Below are 19,557 nucleotides of genomic sequence, written 5' to 3'. Positions count from 1 at the left end.
TTGACAAAAAGCAAAAACCTAAGCTATCGAGTAATACATTAGTAACGGCTGCAATGAATAAAGCACGGTTAGGGGAAAAAGAGGGCACTGCATGAATTATGAGCAATATTCGAGAGACCTAAGTGAAAGACACGAGAGATGAAGGGAATCGGGAGGAGATCTGAGGAAGGCAGGCTCCAGACTGCAGGGGCAGCAGGTGCAAAGGCCCTGGGGCAGGAGTGACCTTGCTGGCTCAGGTAAGCAGCAGAGAGACCAGAGCTGATGCACAGGAGAAAAGGGCATGTGCTAGAGGCATCCAGAGCTGGAGCACAGGAGAAAGGGGCATGTGCTAGAGGCATCCAGAGCTGGAGCACAGGAGAAAGGAGCATGTGCTAGAGGCATCCAGCCCAGCATCAGAGCCCCAGTCCTTATTTGGAGATCTCTGTCTCCATCTTCCAATGTCAAAAACAACTTCAGCACTCCTTGTTCCTAGATGGACTATTCACATTTTGCGTTTGTGCCTCTTGATGGCCTGGCAACCACTTCTGTGTGGAGGGCAACCTAGAACAAGGCTGACCCCAAACTTCCCTGGGTCCCTTAGAAGCCGAGGCAGCAGTATACAGACGAGCCAGGGCTCTCATCTTCCTCTGAGACTGATCCAGGTGGACAAAGTTGGGCAAGAGAAGGGCTGGATGTGACACCACCAACCCTTGGGAGCCAAAGTCACCATCTCTTCTTCACCCCCCAAATTACTCCAATCTAGAGAGGGAAGAGCAGAGCCTTGTGGGCAGAAACAGAAAAAGTGACAGCAGGGTCCAATTGGGTGTGGTGACTCAGACCTACAGCCCCATTGCTCAGGAAACTCAGAGATTATACATCCCTCGGTAGCGAGAGCCTGCCCCCAGTAGAAATGACAACAAAGAGGGTCCAGCAACCGAGTATGAGAAACAACAACAAGCAAAACAAAACCAAGTGAGCAGCTCCTAATGAAACCTAGCAGAACAATCAATGACCTTGAGGAAGGGGCAAAGGGCATCAGGGGCTGAAAAGTGTGACCCACAGGAATGAAAGCCCAAAGGACAAATTGAAGGCTTGTAGCCTGGGACCACACCTCCAGCCTGTGGGGCCAGCTCTCTAGCTCATGGGGCCAGCCCTCCAGCCCACAGGTGTTGAGAGTCCTGTGAGGGAGGAGAAAGAAAACAGAAAAGAATCATCTCTCACCGCAGCAGGTGTGTCTAACCGCAGCCTGTACCTGTCCCAGGACAGATAGGAATATGATCCAGCACATTTGTAGGTGAAAATGTCACAAAGTTTAAAAGACTGGACACTTCTACACACAGAACAAAATGGCAGAGACACAAACCACAAGGGGAGTGAGGGGCCAGGAGCCACAACAAACAACCAGAGGAATCTGAAGGCAAGAGACACAATAAATTGAGGGAAACACAAGACAATGTCAAAAGAAAGGCTTGAGTGTGTAGAAGGAAAGGCACCTGATGGCGGGGTGGGGCTGAATACCCAGGCCTGTGCTAGAATTTCTCAACTCCAAGGTCAAAGAGAGAATCTTAAAAACTTCCAGCCAGAAGGAACAGGAGACACTCACGTGAAAAAGAACAGTCTGGGTTTCTCACCTGCCGCCCAGGGGCAAGGAGAGCGTGGGAAATTAGCAAAGACGCCGAAAGTAAAAGATTGCAACCAGAGCAGAGCCCCAGGCCCGCCAGGCTGCCACCCACTGGGGCGAAAGGAAGAATTTCTGGCTGAGCAAGGATTTAGAGCTGGCATGCCTGAAGGGCCAACAAACACTGACAGAGCAGAGATCTCAGGTCAGAGGGCAGATAAGACAAACACAGAGCCCGGTGCATCTCAGCCCCTGCATTCCATCAGCTGCCCTCCCTCCTCGGGACAGCCAGGCAGTCTCAGAAGGTCATCTTAAGTCGGGGTGCATGGGGCAGGGATTCTAACAGTACTCTGAAATGTACATCTGAAGTGAGGGAGGAGTGTACTTCCCCAACAGAGCAGAGGCATAAAGGGTTTCAAAGCTCTCCCTGTGGGAGGAAAGTCAGTGGGGAGGGGGCCGCGGAAGCACAACCTGGTTATTGGAGTAAAGAGAGAAGGCAAAGATGAAACAGAATGCCCGGCAGGAAACAGCTGGTTTCTCAGGGCCTCCTAATGGCAGGGAAATGTGATTGATTGCAAACAGCGAGAAAGGAGACAGTAACAAGGGGAGAAGAAAGGCAGAATCTGCAAATTAATTAGAAAAGGAAGCAAACAGCAACCAAGTCAACCAAGATGAGGGAGCAGGAAAGGAAGAACACCAGCAAGGAACATTGTACCACAACACTGCACTCGGTTCCCTCCCTCCCAGTGGATTGCTTTGTGGATGGGGCTCAGCAGCACAGTGTGGCCTAGTATGCATGAGGTGCTGGATTTTACCTCACAGAACAGCACTGAAAACAACAACAAAAAAAGTAGCTCTTTATTTTTTACCTTAAAAGGGGGAAGGGCTAGGAGCTAAAAGGTCAGTAATGAGTTTGCTCATGTAGAGGACCAGGGTTTGATCCCCAACAGTCACATGACACCCTAACCATCATCCAGTCCCAGGGGATGTAACGCCCTCTTCTGGCACCTAGTGGTAATGCATACATGTAGTACACACACACATGTGCAAAATACTAATATACATAATGAAAATAAATTTTTAAACAGCAATCTATTTGCCAAAAGCCACTTAAAATGAACTAAAAAAGAAAGCAAAAAAAAGGGCAGAAGCAAATATTAGGCAAGTGTGGACAAAAAGAAGAGACAAATTATCAATGTGGAGTCTATGGTTAAAACCAGAGAGCAATAAAGAACAATTACAATGATAAAAAGCACACTTCATAAAAAAAAGATCCAATAGTCATGAGCTTTCAGACACCTACTAACAACAGCTCACAACATAAGGTAACAATTATAAACGTTTACAGAGTACATGGTCAAAGCCCACCTCCGCAGAGGACCTCAATGGATTTCCTGCATAGTCAGAGGTGAGTTTAAAGCCGGACTCAGTGGCTCATACTGGTAAAGCCAACACTTGGGAGATGGTGGCAGGAGGATCAGAAATTCAGGATTAAAAAAAAAATCCTTGGCTGAGTAGTGAGTTCAAGACCAGCCTAGGCTGTAATACTTTCACAAAGCAAAACAACAATAACAAAAAGAGATGCATTTAAGGACAGAGGGGGGCTGAATAAAGCACTCAGTACTTAATATCGCATATGTCACAAAGTACTTGAGCCTTCGGAAAGACTACATCTAATTTATATGTACATAGACACTTATAAAATAACAAAATGGTCTTTATCACAAAAGAAGGTAACTTGAAAAGCTCATTCTTGGACCATAACTCATCAAATTAGAAACAAAGAATAAAAAGGTGACCACACAGTCTTGAATACTTGAAACTCCCAGATACCATCAAAAAGGGAATATGTAAGCTGAAATAAAATACTGTCTGGAAAATCTGGAAAGGAATAAGACATACTGAAGCCTCTGACACCCAAGAAAAGCCACAGAGGACATTACCTGCAGGAGGACCTGTCCTGACAAGTTGGGGAACCTAAGTCCCAGGGCCCTTTATTCACAAGGGTCTCTGGGAAGAACTTCTTCTTTTTTTAATAGTCGCATCTTCCAGTTATTATGAAATTAAAGTGTTTTTATATTCCCTCAGCTGAATAGCACCTTCTTCTCAGATCCCCCCCCCCCCCAGTTCTGTTAGTTATAAACCCTGTAACACTCTTGTCTTAATCAGGGTCACTACTGCATGATAAACACCATGACCAAAAGCAAGTCGGGGAGGACAGGTTTATTTGCCTCACACGTGCATATCCATAGGCCATCAGTGAAGGAAGTCAAGGAAGGAACTCTAATAGGGGAAGAATCTGGAGGCAGGAGCTGATGCAGAGGCCACAGAGGGATGCTGCTTCCTGGCTTGCTCCTTCCTCATGGCCTGCTCGACCTGCTTTCTTAGAGCATTTGGAACCTCCAACCTAGTGATGACTCCACCCATCATGGGCTGAGCCCGACCCCATCAATCACTAATTAAGAAAATGCCCTACAGGCTTGTCTGCTTTCAGCCTGGTCTTCTGGAGGCATTTTCTCGATCGAGGTTCCCTCTTTTCTGATGTCCATAGTTTGTGTCAAGTTGACACAGAATTAGCCAGGACACTGACCCACTCCTTTAGGTGTAAAGTGTCATCCCAGCATCCCACAGCCAGAACTCCCGGAAGGATGACATTCCTGGGCCATCTGTGTTTCTCGCAGATGGCTGCTGACATGTAAGCTCTGTGGGAACAGAGAAAGGATGTAGAGTCGTTCCTCAGAGTCCATGGAGGATCGGCTCCTGCAGATGCTCAGCTCCTTGGATGCTCAAATCTCATAGAAGTGTGGTATTTGTACGAAACTGACACACACCCTCCTGTGCATTTTACACTCCTGTACATTCCATGATTCTTTACTAACAGGACCATTTCTGGGCACATGCCTTAATGGACAGTAGGAGGAGCCTGGGGCACAGCTGTCACTCCTGCACTGCTGCTGTCTGTCTCCACAGCGTCTTAGGCCATGCCTGCCACTTCTCTGAAAAGCTGCATCACTCTTTGGAGCTGCCTCCTCATGGAAGGGTGACCAAAACATTTCCCCTTGGGAGAGAGGCGGCCCATGGTGCCATGCCTTTCGACGGGGCTGGGATGAATCAATGACTTATCACAAGCAGAACCAGCAGGAATGCGCAGGCTGGAAGAGCCTCTCGTTTACAGGCACTCTCCCAAAGGTGCAGCAGGGACAGTGTAAGAGAATAAGAAATACCTACCTGGCGAAAGCAAGACAGAACCCACTGCATTCAATTCAGTCCCATGGGAGTGAACTCTAAGGACTTGGACAAGTTCACATTACACACACATACACACTCCTGCAGCATTCCATCTGATGGTGAAATGGTAGAAGCCCCAAATGCCAGATGCGGGGGAGTAAACTCACGAGCTATGACTCAAACTACAAACCAGAGGGCATCTTGAAGACTTCGTCATCACACTGGCCCACTCACTAGTATCTCCTGGAACTCTGGGATGTGCCAGGGACTGTGCTGGGTTCTCAGCAACAATGACTAAAGTACATGGAAAGAAGCAGCTGGCAAGTGGGCACATATACCATGGCCCAGCAATTCCACCCCTTGGTATAGACTCAACGGAAACACAGGCATGTGTACAGCAGAAGACATGAGTTCGAATCTCACAGTGGCACGGGTGCTATCCCCCATCCAAAGTGGTTGGGGCCAGAGTGTGGAAGGTTTCAAATCTCTTCAGATGTTGGAATAGGTAGAATATGGTGGTTTCCTAGAGATAGAACCCACGTCTAAACACAAAACCCTCATGCATCAAGTATACTTCATGCATAAGAGTAAAGGCAATTTTATGTAATATTCCTATTAGTGCACAAGATAAGATTTCATGGTGTAAAATTTTCAACTGATAGTGGCATCATATTAGTAAGAACTTTTATATTCTCAAGCACTTGGGATTTTCACATTAAGCACGCTCAACGGATAGCATTGATGATAACTCCAAACTGGAGACAGTGCCTAAATCTGCCACAGTAAAATAAAAAGTGACCTATCGGAACAATGTGGGAAATACTGACAAGGGAGATAGTGCCATTTGCCAAGGAGCAGATGCCATCCAGAGACAACCCACCGTGCGGGTTCCACAGAGAAACTGCATGGACTTACAAAAAATCCACTGGTTTCTCAGAAACTGAAAACCCGTACTCATTCAAGACACTTTGAGAAGCAGGCCAGATTTCTCCGGGGCTGGCTCTACACCAGGCTCTGCTCACCCTGTACACTCTTTCCTAATCCCTGCCTTTGCTCTTAGTCTCCTCCTCTCACACACGTAAGCTAACTTCTGCACAGAGAACTCTGCATCTCTGAGTTGATTTTATTTACTAGTAAAATAAATAAAAGAGAAGGACAACCCACTGCTATGTATGCCAGAGGCACCTCACAAGAACAGGGTAAACAAAACAAGCCAAACCAAAAGTCTGCACGCCATATGGCTTCACAGGTAAAATTCATCTCTGTAAACATACATTTTAAAATATAAACCAGACTGATGATAGCCTGCTCCAAACTCTCCAATAGCTACTCACTGTGCTGGGAATAAAGTCCAACGGGTGTGTCACAGTTGGCACCTGTCCATCTTTTACTTAACACAGTAAAACTAACGTGGCATAGATCCTGGGAGAGTGGGAAGCCGTGAATGAGACAGGTATGAGGAAGGAGAATTCCAGAACCAGTCACCTTTCTGCTTGCCTGCTCTTCTCCCTTCCTTCCTTCCTTCCTTCCTTCCTTCCTTCCTTCCTTCCTTCCTTCCTTCCTTCCTCCCTCCCTCCTTCACCTTCCTTCCTTCCTCTCTCCCTCCCTCCCTCCCCTTCCTTACTTACTTCCTTCTTTCCTTCCTTCCTTCCTTCCTTCCTTCCTCCTTGGTGTCAGTAGGCAAGTGTTCTGCCACTGAGCCACACCTCCAACACAGAACTCTCTATGTCTTAATCTAGCACATGAATATGTCCGCATTATGATAATTCATCAGATGTGCACACATGACTACTATACATATTTATTAGTAGTACATTAGTAAAACTATCTGCATGCTTTATAGAATATGCACTGCTAATGTATATGCTCATACATGACAAAGTGCATCACAAGTATACATCTTAATGCCACAAACAGAAATGCTAGCTTAATGTTTCTATAGCTGTGATATTTATAGTTGTAAAACATTTATACTAAGATTTTTATATTATAACCTAAATTAGGAACTAAATAAAACCTGAAATTTTATTTATTTGTTTGTTTGTTTTGAGGCAGGATTTCTCTGTGTAGCCCTGGGTGCCCCAAAACTCACTCTGTAGACCAGGCTGGCCTTGACCTCACTGAGAGCCACCTGCCCCTGTCTCCCAAGTGCTGGGATTAAAGGTGTGAGTCTCCACGCCCCACTGGAAATTTAAATATTTGACCACTGTTCTTTGCCGAAGGAAACACACCTACACAGATACACACACCCATGTACAGAGAGACACAGCCACCCACACACTGTGCCGTGCACCGCGCCCCCGTGTCTGCGCTCTGTGCACTATTACCCAGTTACCGAGCTTCGGGCAAGGGGCTGGAGGTTAAAATACACAAATACATACAGACAGAGACACGGGTCATCCTTGAATTCCCCAAGAATGCCCCCTTTATTGTGTTCAGGGGTAGATTATATAGAGATAGCCACGCCCCAGCCAAATCCACCAGAAACCACTCTCCTGCCATCAGGAACTCCTGAAGGTCTCGTGCTCAGAGCAGCTGTAGGCACTCAGATCAGGGGATTACAAGAAATTTTCAGGATCTGGGGTCTCACTGCTCCCAACACACTGAGTTCTTGTTTTAGGACTGGTTTCTGTAACCATCCTGTCCCTGTTTTCCCGCAGTTTCTCCATTAGGGAGGACACCTGCCTGTGAGCATGCTCTGCTAGCTCTCTTTCAGCGAAGGAAAAGCTCGCCCTGAGCCAAGCAAGCTTCCTGCACGGCTACTGGCCTTTCACCATGCTGCAAAATGACTTACGCCTGTGCAGTCACTTCCTGCACCGCAGCTGGGCTTCCATTTCTTCCCAGCCTCCCTCAGTCCTGAACACAGTTGGCCCTTTCCTTCTGAACGAAGCTTCCAGCACCTGGGAATGACCTCTGCTTGCTGCTCCCCTAGTCCTGGCTTCTCTTTCTCAGTTCTTTCTCCTTCACTCAAGCCCAACACCGTAGAGCTGCCAGGCCTGGTCTTGAATCTGCATTCTTTTCTATCTTCAGAATCTCCGTGGGGAGCTGAGCCAGCCTGTGGCTTTCACTTCCACCTGTGTGCTGGTGGCTCTCCAGTCTCCAGCTCTAGTCCCTGTCATTCTCATGATGCCTAAAGGTATGCGGCTCCGTTCCAAACTGACCCTGCTCCTTCCCAGTGCTTTCCCATCCTACAGACAGTACAACAAGCCCTATTGTTAGTTATACCTTAAACAAAGGCCAAAGCATCCTGGATCATTTCCTTCTTTGCTGCATCCAACACCACTAAACTCTGTTAGTTCTGTCCACAATCTGACCATCTCGTCCCCAATACATTCTTCCAAATCTTCAACCATAAACAATCTCCTCGTGGGCGCACCACCTGACACACAAGCCCACCCCTGAGGACAGATTGATTCTTCATGCAGTAGACAGGCTATAAATAAAAACCCGGGGCTGGAGAGATGGCTCAGTGATTAAGGCAGTGGTTGCTCTTCTAGAGGACCTAGATGGTCCTCCCTAGGTGACCCACATTGTTTGTAACTTTAGTCCCAGGGGCTCTGACACCCTCTTCTAGTCTGAGGGTACTGCACACATGTGATGCATAGACAAACAGGCAGGCGAAACACCCATACACATAAAATAAACATAAAGGTAAACCGTATTGACTACTGCCCTACTCCACATTCTCCCTCACTAGCCACAGCACTTGAGGTGAAGTCCAAATGGCATACCATAAGCTGTGCCATGCACTTCCCATCCTCCTCCTCCTCCTCACTCTGCTCGAAGGCTGTGGCTTCTGCTCCTCACACCACGCCATGTTCATCTTTCATAGCACCTGCGATGCACATATTCCCAGCCTCCTGCACAGCATGAGACCCGGTCCCTGCTCAGGTCCCTCCTCAATGTCACTTTGCTCGCTGTACTACATAGGGATCTCTGTACCTCCCTCTCCCCCTCCCTGGTTTCTGCTATCTCCTTCCCTGACTTTTTAGCTCTTTACCTCTGCCCCTGCTTTAAACCACGCTGCTGCCTTAGTTTACTGTCTGCCCCATGACATAACAAGCTCTGTGGGAACAGAAAAGGGATGCAAAGTCATTCCTCAGAGACCATGGGTATCAGCTCCTGCAGATGCTCAAATAGGGATCTAAGAAAATGTTGCAGTGTTTGTACGTAACTAACACACACCCTCCCATGCGTTTTATACTCCTGTGCATTCCTGTGTGCTTTAAGTCACCACCCAGTTGCCCATAATCCCTGATGCAGTGTGAAGGTTGGGGGATGATGAGAGAAGAGTCTGCAGCTGTTTAGTACAGGGACGACCTTTTTTCTATTTTCCATCAGTGGTTGATTGACTCCACTGATGTACAGCTTGTGGATCAAAGGGGCTACTGTGGGTGGAGGGGAAGCGGGTGAGCAGTAGGAAGACCCCAAGAGATGACACACTTCTTGTCAGGACCGGCTCTTTCTGTTCACAGCTAGGAGGTGCCAACACTTTCACAATGAAGAAGCATAGGAAAAGAAAAGATAGCCAATCTAACCACATACCCTTGTCCTGGAGGCAGACACCATTGGTGAAGACAGGAGAGTCAGGGACCCGGGCCACGGAGGGACAAGGGGCAGAGCTCCAGGACAGCAGGCTTCCTCTTGTGCTGTTGTTGTAGCTCCCAAGCCTCATGAGCCAATGGTCAGACAAGGAGGAGCTGGTGGAGCCTGCAGAAGAAGCAGAGGAGAAAGCTGGACCTGGCGCATCCCAGAGGAGCCTGCAGGTAGGGGCAGAGTCCTTCCTCTACCGGGTTCCAGGCCAGTCCTAAGATTCCCAAGATGACCTCTATCCCTCAGCCCTGGACTAACAGAACAAGAGGGGAACTATAAAAACAAAAGTAGTTAGGCGGTGGTGGTGCACACCATTAATCCCAGCACTCGGGGGTAGAGGCAGGTGGATCTCTGCAAGTTCGAGGCCAGCCTGATTGACAAATTGAATTCCAGGACAGCCAGGGCTACACAGAGAAACCCTCCCTGTCTTGAAAAAAAAAGGCGGGGGGCAGGGGTGGTAGGTGGCCAGAGAAGCCTGCAATGGGACATCCTCAGAACCATGGTGTTTAGGTGAGACCTACAATGGGACACCCTCAACTATGATGTGCAGAAGCCTGCAGTGAGACACCCTTGGAACAACGGTGTTTAGTGAGCACAGGAAAGATGGTTCCTTGGTGCATTCAAATGTTTTCCATGAAATTATTTGCCGCCAACTCTGGTTTCCTAAATGTGATTATTTTTCTAGAGCCAGATGTCTAGGATTTTAGTAGTCACAGCAAAAACCATAGTCAGAGTGATAGCATTTATCCCTAGGACCCATGGCACCAGATCCTGTAGGACAACACACAGTGAACACACCCCAAGTTCAAAGGAGCCAAATCTTCATAAGGGGCATCAAGGTTAGCTTCCCTCTGGCCGTCTCTAATAGGTTTATTATTATTAAACTGCATATTACTTAAGGGTCTTACTGTGTATCCCAGGTTGGCCCCAAACTCATGATCCTCCTGTCTCAGCTTCCCCTGTGATGAGATTTAGGCATATGTAACCATGCCTGGATCTAAGTGTTTTTTTCTTCTTTCAATGTCTGCCTTCTAAAAATGGAAAGCAGGCTTGTGATAGTTTTGATTCAAACCTGGAGGACTCTTTATTTTCTCTGTCTATTTTCCAATAATGATTAGGAAAAAGATGTAGTTAGAGTGTGTGTGTGTGTGCGTGTGTGTGTGTGTGTCTGTGTGTAGAATGGAGGGAAGAAAAGAAGGAGGGAAAAGAGGAAGGGAAGGAGGAAGGGGGTAAAGAGAAAGTATGAGAACATATGTGTGTGAATGCAGTGTATACATGTGGTATATACACAAAAGTACGTGCAGGTGTGAGTATCTATAAATTCACAGAGGCCAGGGGAAGTCATTGGGTACTCTGATCCATCACACTCCTCCAGGGGAAGCCGTTGGGTACCCTGATCCATCACTCTCCTCCAGGGGAAGCCGTTGGGTACCCTGATCCACCACTCCCCCCAGGGGAAACCATTGGGTACTCTGATCCATCACTATCCTCCTTATCCCTTTGAGTAGAGTTAGTTAGTGAACCTGGAGCTAGGCTGGCTCTCCACTGCTGACAGTGCTGGGATCAGAGGTTCATATGTAGGCAAGATCAGATTTCTTTTTTAAAACAAATCCTCACACTTACACAGCAAGCACTCTTACCCGAGGGGACATCTATCCAGTCCTGATGAATATCTGTGATGCTCTTTTGTCCCCAAAATAAGGATAACTATTTTTCAGAGTGTGACAAATCACTTAAAAGTGTTACACATTTCTCCCCGTACTTCCAAACAACGTGGAGGCTCATAAACCACTTAGCAGGGAAGCACTAGGCAGCCACACTTTCTCGAAAGGCCCTGTGCTCTCACCTGCCCCTCCCTTTCTAACAGTATTGACACAGGTTTACAAGGCCCACAGCTAATCGCATGTGGCTCAGTGAGACTCCCACGTGCACCAGCCGCCCCAGATTAAAAAGGAATGTACGCTTTCCCCATTTCTTGACATGGCAACTGACTGAGGAATAGAGAACTCCCTGTTTTCACACTGGCAGACAGAGCTTCCTTTTTTGATTCTTGTCCACCTTCCTAGATACTCAGGTGAGCATTCCAGTTCCTTCACAACACGCAAGCCACTCAGAGAGAGGGAGGGAAGCACCTGTGCACATGGGTGCGATAGCGCATGTGTGGAGGTCAGAGGAACACCTGCAGGAACAGGTTCCAAGGATCAAACTAAAGTTGCCAAGGCTTGGTGGTAAGCATCCTTACAACCGCGCCATCTCACTGGCCCAGAACATTCCAACTCTTCACGTGACCTCCAAACCTCATGCCCCTCTGAGCTGTGGCACACACCTCTCATGGAGCTGCTGGCTGACCACGGCGGGATGCTGTTCCGCTTCTGATAGAACAGGATGTAAGCTCCCCTGCTGTTGACCTCATCCTCTCGCAGGGGCTCCACCGTGCTGTCGTCGTAGCTGTACCACTGGCCGTCCAGGGAGTTCCGGCAATAGGCTGCGAAGGACCAAACCCCAAGTTCAATGCTTAGAGCCCCAAGGCATGAGCAAAACTCAAAAATGGACACGCTTAAAGTTGGGTGACAAAAATACCCATTTTTAGCTAGAATTGATTTCTGGAAAACCAGAAGACAGCAGTTTCACAGATAGTAAGATCTTACTCGAGTGCTCAATGCCATCTCATCAGGCACAGTCACCCCTAACACAGAGTCTCACGGGACAAGGCTAGGCAGTAATGTAACCCACCGCTCACCCATCTCTAAATGGCATGGAAGGGAAAAATGGGACTCCTGGTTGGGATCCTAGTATACCTTTTCCTACCTAAGGACTGGAGTCCAACATTACAGAAAGATGAACACCATTCTGACTGCCTCCAACCAGCTACAGAGACCCTCCCCCTGGCCCTCCAAGCTCAGTGTGCAGCACCCAAACACACTGGTCCTGAAGCTTACAGGACACAGGTGGCTACATCTGTCTTATTCTTGTTGTTACCACCTTTAAAATGTTATTGGAAGGAAGGAAGGAAGGAAGGAAGGAAGGAAGGAAGGAAGGAAGGAAGGAAGGAAGGAAGGAAGGAAGGAAGGCAGGAAGGCAGGAAGGCAACCTTTCAAATTTACGGATTATGCAAACCCAGGCCCTGGGCTGGACAGGTTCCTCGGGCTCTAGCTTGCTGACCTTTTCACACATTGCAGCTAAACACCCAGGAGTTCATCTTTTTTTTTTCTTTCCCCTTTTGCCATACCCCACCCAAAGCTGTTCTTACTAACGGAACTCCCAAACTATTTCTAGAAGACCGTGCCAGTACCCAGTGCAAACTCTCTCTTGAGGCTCAGAAACCACCTCAGGCTGAAATTCTCACTTGCATTGCTCCTCCAGTCTCCACAGAACAGCCATTCTGAAAAGCACACTAGGTGATGTTTTTGCTCCTCAGCTTAAGGCCTGGAGCTGCCCACTGTGACACAGTAAAACGGTTCCTGAAACCCCTGGATGCTCCAAAGTGTCATTGTCTATGCTGGTGATCTGTGTGATGATTGTGGCCTCCAAGTGACTTCAGGTCAGTCTTGAGGAGACCAAGGAAGCTAAGGTTGGGACTTTGGGGCAATGAGAGGAGAAAAAGCCAAAGACCAGAGATAGAACCAAACACAAAAACGTAGCCTCATGGAATTAGGGGGACCTTTCAATTAGTAATGGTCTTGTAGTAATTGGTACATGGGGTATATGGGGGGGCATCAAGAAACTTCGGAGCACAGACTTAAATGTGAAAATCTAAAACCTCAAAAGCCCTGGGAGACAACATAGAACAACTGCTTCATAGCCCTTCATGAAAAGAGCTTTCTAATCACACCTCGAAATCCACAAGTCTTTAAAGAAATGATTGGCCATTTGGCTAACCTAGAATAACAAAATGTAAGCCTTCTGCAAGACAAGTGACCTAAGGCACTGTTGGCACAGTCGTTACAGGGAGACCATTAACAACAGCCATGTGGGAAACAGTCAAGGATACGGGCGAGGCATTCACAGAGGAGGTGCACAAAGTTCTTCAGCAGGGGAGAGGCTAGAACTGAGACGTCATCGCTCTGACTGGCAAAACTCCAAAGGAGCAGCATTACTTGTAAGAGCCAGAACCCAGATACAACTTAGATGCCCCTCAACTGAAGAATGAATAAAGAAGATGTGGTCCATTTACACAATGGAGTATTACTCAGCTTCAAAAAATAATGACAGCATGAAATTTGCAGGCAAATGGATAGAACTAGAAAAAAATCACCCTGAGTGACGTAACCCAGACTCAGAAAGACAAACATGCTATGTCCTCACTCATAAGTGGCTACTTGATGTAAAGCAGAGGACAATCAGACTACAACCCACAGCCCCAGAGAAGCTAGGTCACAAGGAGGACCCTAAGAGGGAAGAACGGATGGCCCTGGGAAGGGGAAATAGATGAGATCTCCTGGGTAAACTGGGGGTGGGGGCAACAGAGGGGAGGGGATGGGGGATGAGAACATGAGGGAACAGGAATGTTGGAGAAGAGATGGAGTGGGAGAGCAATGAAAGAGATATCTTGATAGAGGGAGCCATTATGGGGTTAGGGAGAAACTTGGTGCTAGGGAAATCACCAGGAATCCATAAGGATGATCCCATCTAAGACCCCTAGCAATAGTGGAGAGGGTGCCTGAACTGGCCTTTCCTGTAGTCAGATTGGGGAATACTCTGTCACCATAGAGCCTTCATCCAGTAATTGATGAAATCAAATGCAGAGATCCACAGCCAAGCACCAGACCAGGCTCAGGGAATCCAGTCAAAGAGAGGGAAGAGAGATAGGTTATATGAGCAAGGCAGGTGGTGTGTGTGTGGTGGGGGGGGAGTCAAGATCATGATGGGGAAATCTACAGAGACAGCTGAACCAAGCTCATGGGAACTCACACATTCTAGACTGACAGATGTGGAGCCTGCATAGGCCTGAACCAGGCCCTCTGCATGTGGGAGACAGTTGTGTAGCCTGGTCTGTTTGAGGGTCCCCTAGCCGTAGGACCAGGATCTATTCCTGGTGCATGAGCTAGCTTTTTGGAGTCCATTCCCTTTGGTGGGATGCCAGGCTCAGCTTTGATTGGGGGGGAGAGATTTGATCCTGCCCCAACTTAATATGACAGACATTGTTGACTCTCCATGGGAGCCCTTACCCTTTGAGAGGAGTGGGTGGAGGATGGTTTGGGGGAGATAGGAGGGAAAACTATGGTTGGAATGTAAAATGAGTAAAAAATACAAACAAACAAACAAACAAACAAACTCCAAAAGTGGATCTGTGCAGGATGTGGTGAGTTTTCCTCCGGGGAAGCAATCTCTCTCTCTCTCTCTCTCTCTCTCTCTCTCTCTCTCTCTCTCTCTCTCTCTCTCTCTCTCTCTCTCTCTCTCTCTCTCTCTCTCTCTCTCCCCCTCTCTCCCTTCCTCTGTCCCACCCTCCCTCTTTCCCTCAAAGGAAAGGGTTTCTCTGTATAACAACCCTGGCTGTCCTGGAACTCACTCTATAAACCAGGCTGGCCTCCAAACTCATAGAGATCCATCTGCCTCTGCCTTCTGAGTGCTGGAATTAAAGATGTGCGCCATCACACTCAGCTTTACACTTTAATTTAAAAATGTGTTTGTATGTATGCGTGCAGACGCATCCATACCACAGCACACATGTTGAGGTCAGATGGCAACTCAAGGAATTCTTACCATATGGGCCCCAGGGATTGAACTCAGGTGCTCAAGCACTTCTAGCCACTGAGCTATCTTAGCAGCCAGAAGCAAGCACTCTCTTACTGCTGGGAGGAGAACAAATTCCTACACGCCCAGTCTATGGGGTATTTAACAGAACTTGTCACAATGCAGATCCAGAGTGGAGGCCTTGTTCAATGTTAGGGTGCATGCAGATCCAGAGTGGGGGCCTTGTTCAATGGTGGGGTGCATGCAGATCCAGAGTGGAGGCCTTGTTCAATGTTAGAGTGCCCGTAGATCCAGAGTGGGGGCCTTGTTCAATGATAGGGAGCCAGCCTACACTGCTTGAGGCCCTGGTCTTGATATGCACACACAAGCATACACACACACCAGCTAGCTAGCTACTGCCTTTCTGAGATTTCGCCCTATTAAAAACTTGTCATATACTGGGCAGTGGTGGCACACGCCTTTAATCCCAGCACTCGGGAGACAGAGGCAGGCAGATCTCTGTGAGTTCAAGGCCAGCCTGGTCTACAAAGTGAGTTCCAGGACAGCCAAAGACACACAGAGAAACCTCATCTCAAAAAACAAAACAAAACAAACAAAAACCCCAGCTTGTCATATAGGAAATGACACGTGTCAAAGGTTACAGAAGCAATACTGCAAAGCGGAAGAATGAGCAGTGTATGCCCTAATCTTCTATTTACTAGTGTGGAAACTTCTAAGCTAGATTACTAAATGAAAAAAATCTAGCTGCAGAATTATATGTACAGTATTAAACTCTTGAGCTTAAAAATGAGCGATAGAGTAAAACCTAAAAGTCTCTCTTTATGTTGTCAATTTTTAAAGATATTTTTTCAATTTTAAAAAATAAATACAAGTAAAGAATTTTCCAGAACTAAAGAGCAAGCACAGTGCCTCCTGAGTCCTGGTAAATGAAAAGACCCACATAAAGGGGCAGCCTGCGAAATTCCAGGGCACCAGTGATAAAGGACCTAAAAGCTTCCAGAAAGAATTAGATCTCAGACAAAGAAAAAGAAACTGGCTGACCCCATCTCCAAAGCTAGAGACTGTTCCTCACCTCCAATCCCTGAGGAGCATCCCTGTCCAAAGACAATGAGACAATGGTTATCAACCTAGAATTCTATGTCCAACCAGGATGCCAGTCAAGGGCAGCAGGCAAAGCATTTAAGACGTGCAGTGACTCAGAATGTCACACTTCCATGGCCCTCTCTTAGGAAGCTAGAAGGTGTGCTCCTCAAAGTGAAGAAGTTGGTGGTTGTCTATGGTACCCTGTATGGAGAACTTCCTATTGACACGTTACTAAACCAGCATAATTCCTAACTGCATCCTAAACATCTATTCTTGAACCCATACATAAGTTGCTCTCACCCCCCATCTAAGAAACTTCTCTTTGCAAGAGACGGAGTACAGAAAACCACATACAATCAAGCTGCAGAGAACAAGTGACCACGTGGCACCCAGCCCCAACTGGCACACCTACAACACAACTCCTGCACCAAGGCTCAGGGAACATCAAGGAAGAGGGGGTGGGAAGACTATAACAGCCAGAGAAACGGAAAGTCTGCTGCGAGGTTGTGTCTCCTGGAAATGTCAGGGAAGCTACACCCACGAAGTCACCACCACATGGCTACCTGAACAAGAACAAGACCAATAGACAGGATAACAGGGAGGAAGTAACTCATAGGGCCCTAACTCTAGACAAAGAACTATAAGCAACTAAGGTAAGCTGAAAGCAGAAAAAATAGTTTTTCCTAGGGAACATCCCACCCTGTTGGTTATCTAAGGCCAAGTGGTCAGACCTGAAATCATATATATACTTAACATTATATAGACTAAATACAATGTATTTACATGTTTAGGAATATATGTGTGCATGCACACATATGTTCACACATACACGCACACACAAAGAAAAAGAAAGAATGCATTTGAGAGAGCAAGGCAGGGTTACATGAGAGGGGTCGGGAAGACTAAAAGGAAGGGGACAAATGATATAATGATATTTTAATTTCAAAACAGTAAAAATAATTTTTTAAAAAACATCCCAGGTGAAAACAGCAGAAAGGATGCCTCTCCAAACGCATATACATACACATGGGTCTCACGGGATCTGTGCTGCAGCAGAAATAGACTGGGGATCTAACCACAGGGTCCTCCAGACTGAAACTGGTGGCCCCCTCACCTGGTGCAGGACAGCTGTGAAGAATGGGTGGGGTGGCAGAGCAGGGCAGTGCAAGAGTCACCTGGTGCCCACTGTAACCTTCATATGCGCAGTCAAGACCCATCCTTCAACCCTTCTCTGTTCACCCACAAGGTCCTCGTCTCTCTCTTTTCCTCTCTGAGGGCACTGTACCAGCAGTGCGCGCGCGCCGTCAGAGAGCACAGCACACACCTCCCATGAGGCTCACAGGATCAGCCTCCACACTGTGTACCCACTGGCCACTGAACTGCTGCCGCCAACAGCTCTCCTACAGACTTCTGTGACCTCCAAGATGGGCTCGAAGGAATGACATTGGTCAAGAAGCGGTCAGCCATGCTAACACTGAGAATACTTACAGGGACAACTGCAAGCCGTTGAGAGAAGCGCTTGGCAGTTTGTTTCTCTCTGTGTGTCCACTGCTTCTAAATTCCCCAGGTAAATAGAAATGAAAAGCACCCCACAGAGTAAAGGGATGCAGAACCTGGAGAGTAAGACTCTGTGTTGAATCATAAATGAAGGCAGGCACCATGTCTTGGCTCTGGTACTACCTTCCCATATCTGCTGTGCTTGAAATACAAGTAGTTACCAACTTCTGTGCCACCATCATCCTGAGTCAACACCAGCTTCCCAGGGGACTAGGCACTGTCTCTTTTCCCCCTGTGTGCAGTGGGGGACAAACCAACCACAGTGAATGGGAAGAGTGCTGGCCTTCAAGAAGCACCAGTTCTGGGGACATCTTGAGGCACTGGCTACAGCCAACTCACGTAGCTGTGGCTGCTGCATGCAGAGAGGTATGGCAAGGCTCACCTGTGTAATGCCCACCTTGCAGACTGCCATGGTGGTTGCAGACAGCATACAAGTCATAGAGGAAGTCCATTGGGTAGGTGGTGGGGAGGCAGATCGGCTGCTTCCAGGAGGACCAGGGTCCAGGCCCTGCCTTAGAGTTGGTGCTCCTTCGTGCTACATGGGGAGCCATGTTGAGCCCAGATAGTGGGAACTTCACCAGCGTGGAGAGCTTGTTCCTTCTCTCCCCGACCTGACAGAACCGCTTCAGGTGGATGATTAGGATGTCAGGCAGGGTCCACAGGCTCAGCTTTACCACACCCTGCTGGAGGACTTGGCAGTGGGGGCACTTCCATGCATCGTCCTGGGCCAGCTGCAAAGGAAGCCATCAGGACTGTGAGGCCACCACAGTGCACAACCAACCCACCACAAGGCAGCCAGCCCCTCTCCCAGGGCGGGACCTGCTCCTCCTTGGTATAGGACTGAAAACATTCATCCAGGGTACAGCTGGGCTGTTGGTGTGCCTGCTGCTGCCGCCACACACTGTCTGCATCCTGGACCCGCTCCTCCTGGAGACTGCCAAACAGGCTGGATGGAAGGAGAAGGCACAGCATTCAGAGCTCTCCCTCCCAGAAGGACCTAACTGTCTCCACACAGAGAAACCAGGCCGGGCACTGGACAGGCAAAGCTACCCTCTCCGTGGGTTCCTGAAACCTTCTGCAGCCCTGACTTTGCAACTAACTCTTAGAGAATCACCTGTCTCCCCTACCAGCTCCTCAAAGGACCAAGTTCTAGGCTTACCCAACTTAGCACTAGTCATAGTACCTGATGGATTGAAACATGTCCTCTTACAGTCTGGCTGATGTGCTGAGGTGCTATGAGAGGCAGCCAAGCAGAGTGATGAGCATAGATTCAAGTCAGCCTGGCTTCAAACCCCAGCTCTGTGTATATGAGCCTTGTGACTTGTGCATCACTCAACCTCTGTGCATCTCAGTTTCAACCTTTAGGCAATGGTAGTGATAAGTTCATAGTCCTTCCCTACAGGGTGTGATGAAGATGAAGCCAACAGCTCATGGGAAATAAGTGTTCTGAGCAATGCGTGGCCCAGGCTGAGGGTTACTACTCCAAACACCCCACAGGTCCCCATCAGGATCACCGTGCCCACTGTGGTTATTTATAGAGGCAGTTCTAAGTTCTCTCAGAGGAATGGGGTCCATCATACTAAAGGTGTGTATGCAGGATCTTACACACTAACTAGGGGACACTGTGTTCAGGAAAGGTTTGTAGGCGGAGGCATGCCTTAGCCCAGCTCTATAGGAGTAAAATTCCATTAACTCACCGCTCCATGACAGAGCTATCCCACTCCACAGCCAGCTTGACATGAGGAGGGCCTCCTGGCTTCCTGAGGTGCAAAGCCCTGAGGACAGAATGAGGAAACCTATCAGAA

At 48.0% G+C, this 19,557-nt stretch overlaps 1 protein-coding gene across 2 annotated transcripts in view; it reads right to left on the bottom strand.

Annotated features, from left to right (window-relative positions):
• Positions 1–19,557, bottom strand: part of Usp43 (ubiquitin specific peptidase 43) — a 66,801-nt gene that overhangs the window by 5,860 nt on the left and 41,384 nt on the right. The window contains exons 10-14 of one of the 2 annotated variants that reach the window (XM_038327277.1): positions 19,450–19,527; positions 18,572–18,698; positions 18,135–18,483; positions 11,745–11,903; positions 9,371–9,535 (exon numbers count right to left, since the gene is read on the bottom strand). In XM_038327277.1, the coding sequence (XP_038183205.1) occupies positions 9,371–9,535; positions 11,745–11,903; positions 18,135–18,483; positions 18,572–18,698; positions 19,450–19,527 (878 nt within the window). The remainder of the gene's footprint in view (positions 1–9,370; positions 9,536–11,744; positions 11,904–18,134; positions 18,484–18,571; positions 18,699–19,449; positions 19,528–19,557) is intronic. The other variant, XM_038327278.1, reaches the window with a different exon arrangement.

The sequence above is a fragment of the Arvicola amphibius genome, chromosome 4 (genome assembly GCF_903992535.2).
Source record: "Arvicola amphibius chromosome 4, mArvAmp1.2, whole genome shotgun sequence".
Taxonomy (NCBI): Eukaryota; Metazoa; Chordata; class Mammalia; order Rodentia; family Cricetidae; genus Arvicola; species Arvicola amphibius.
This window is presented reverse-complemented; position numbering and strand designations above follow the sequence as displayed.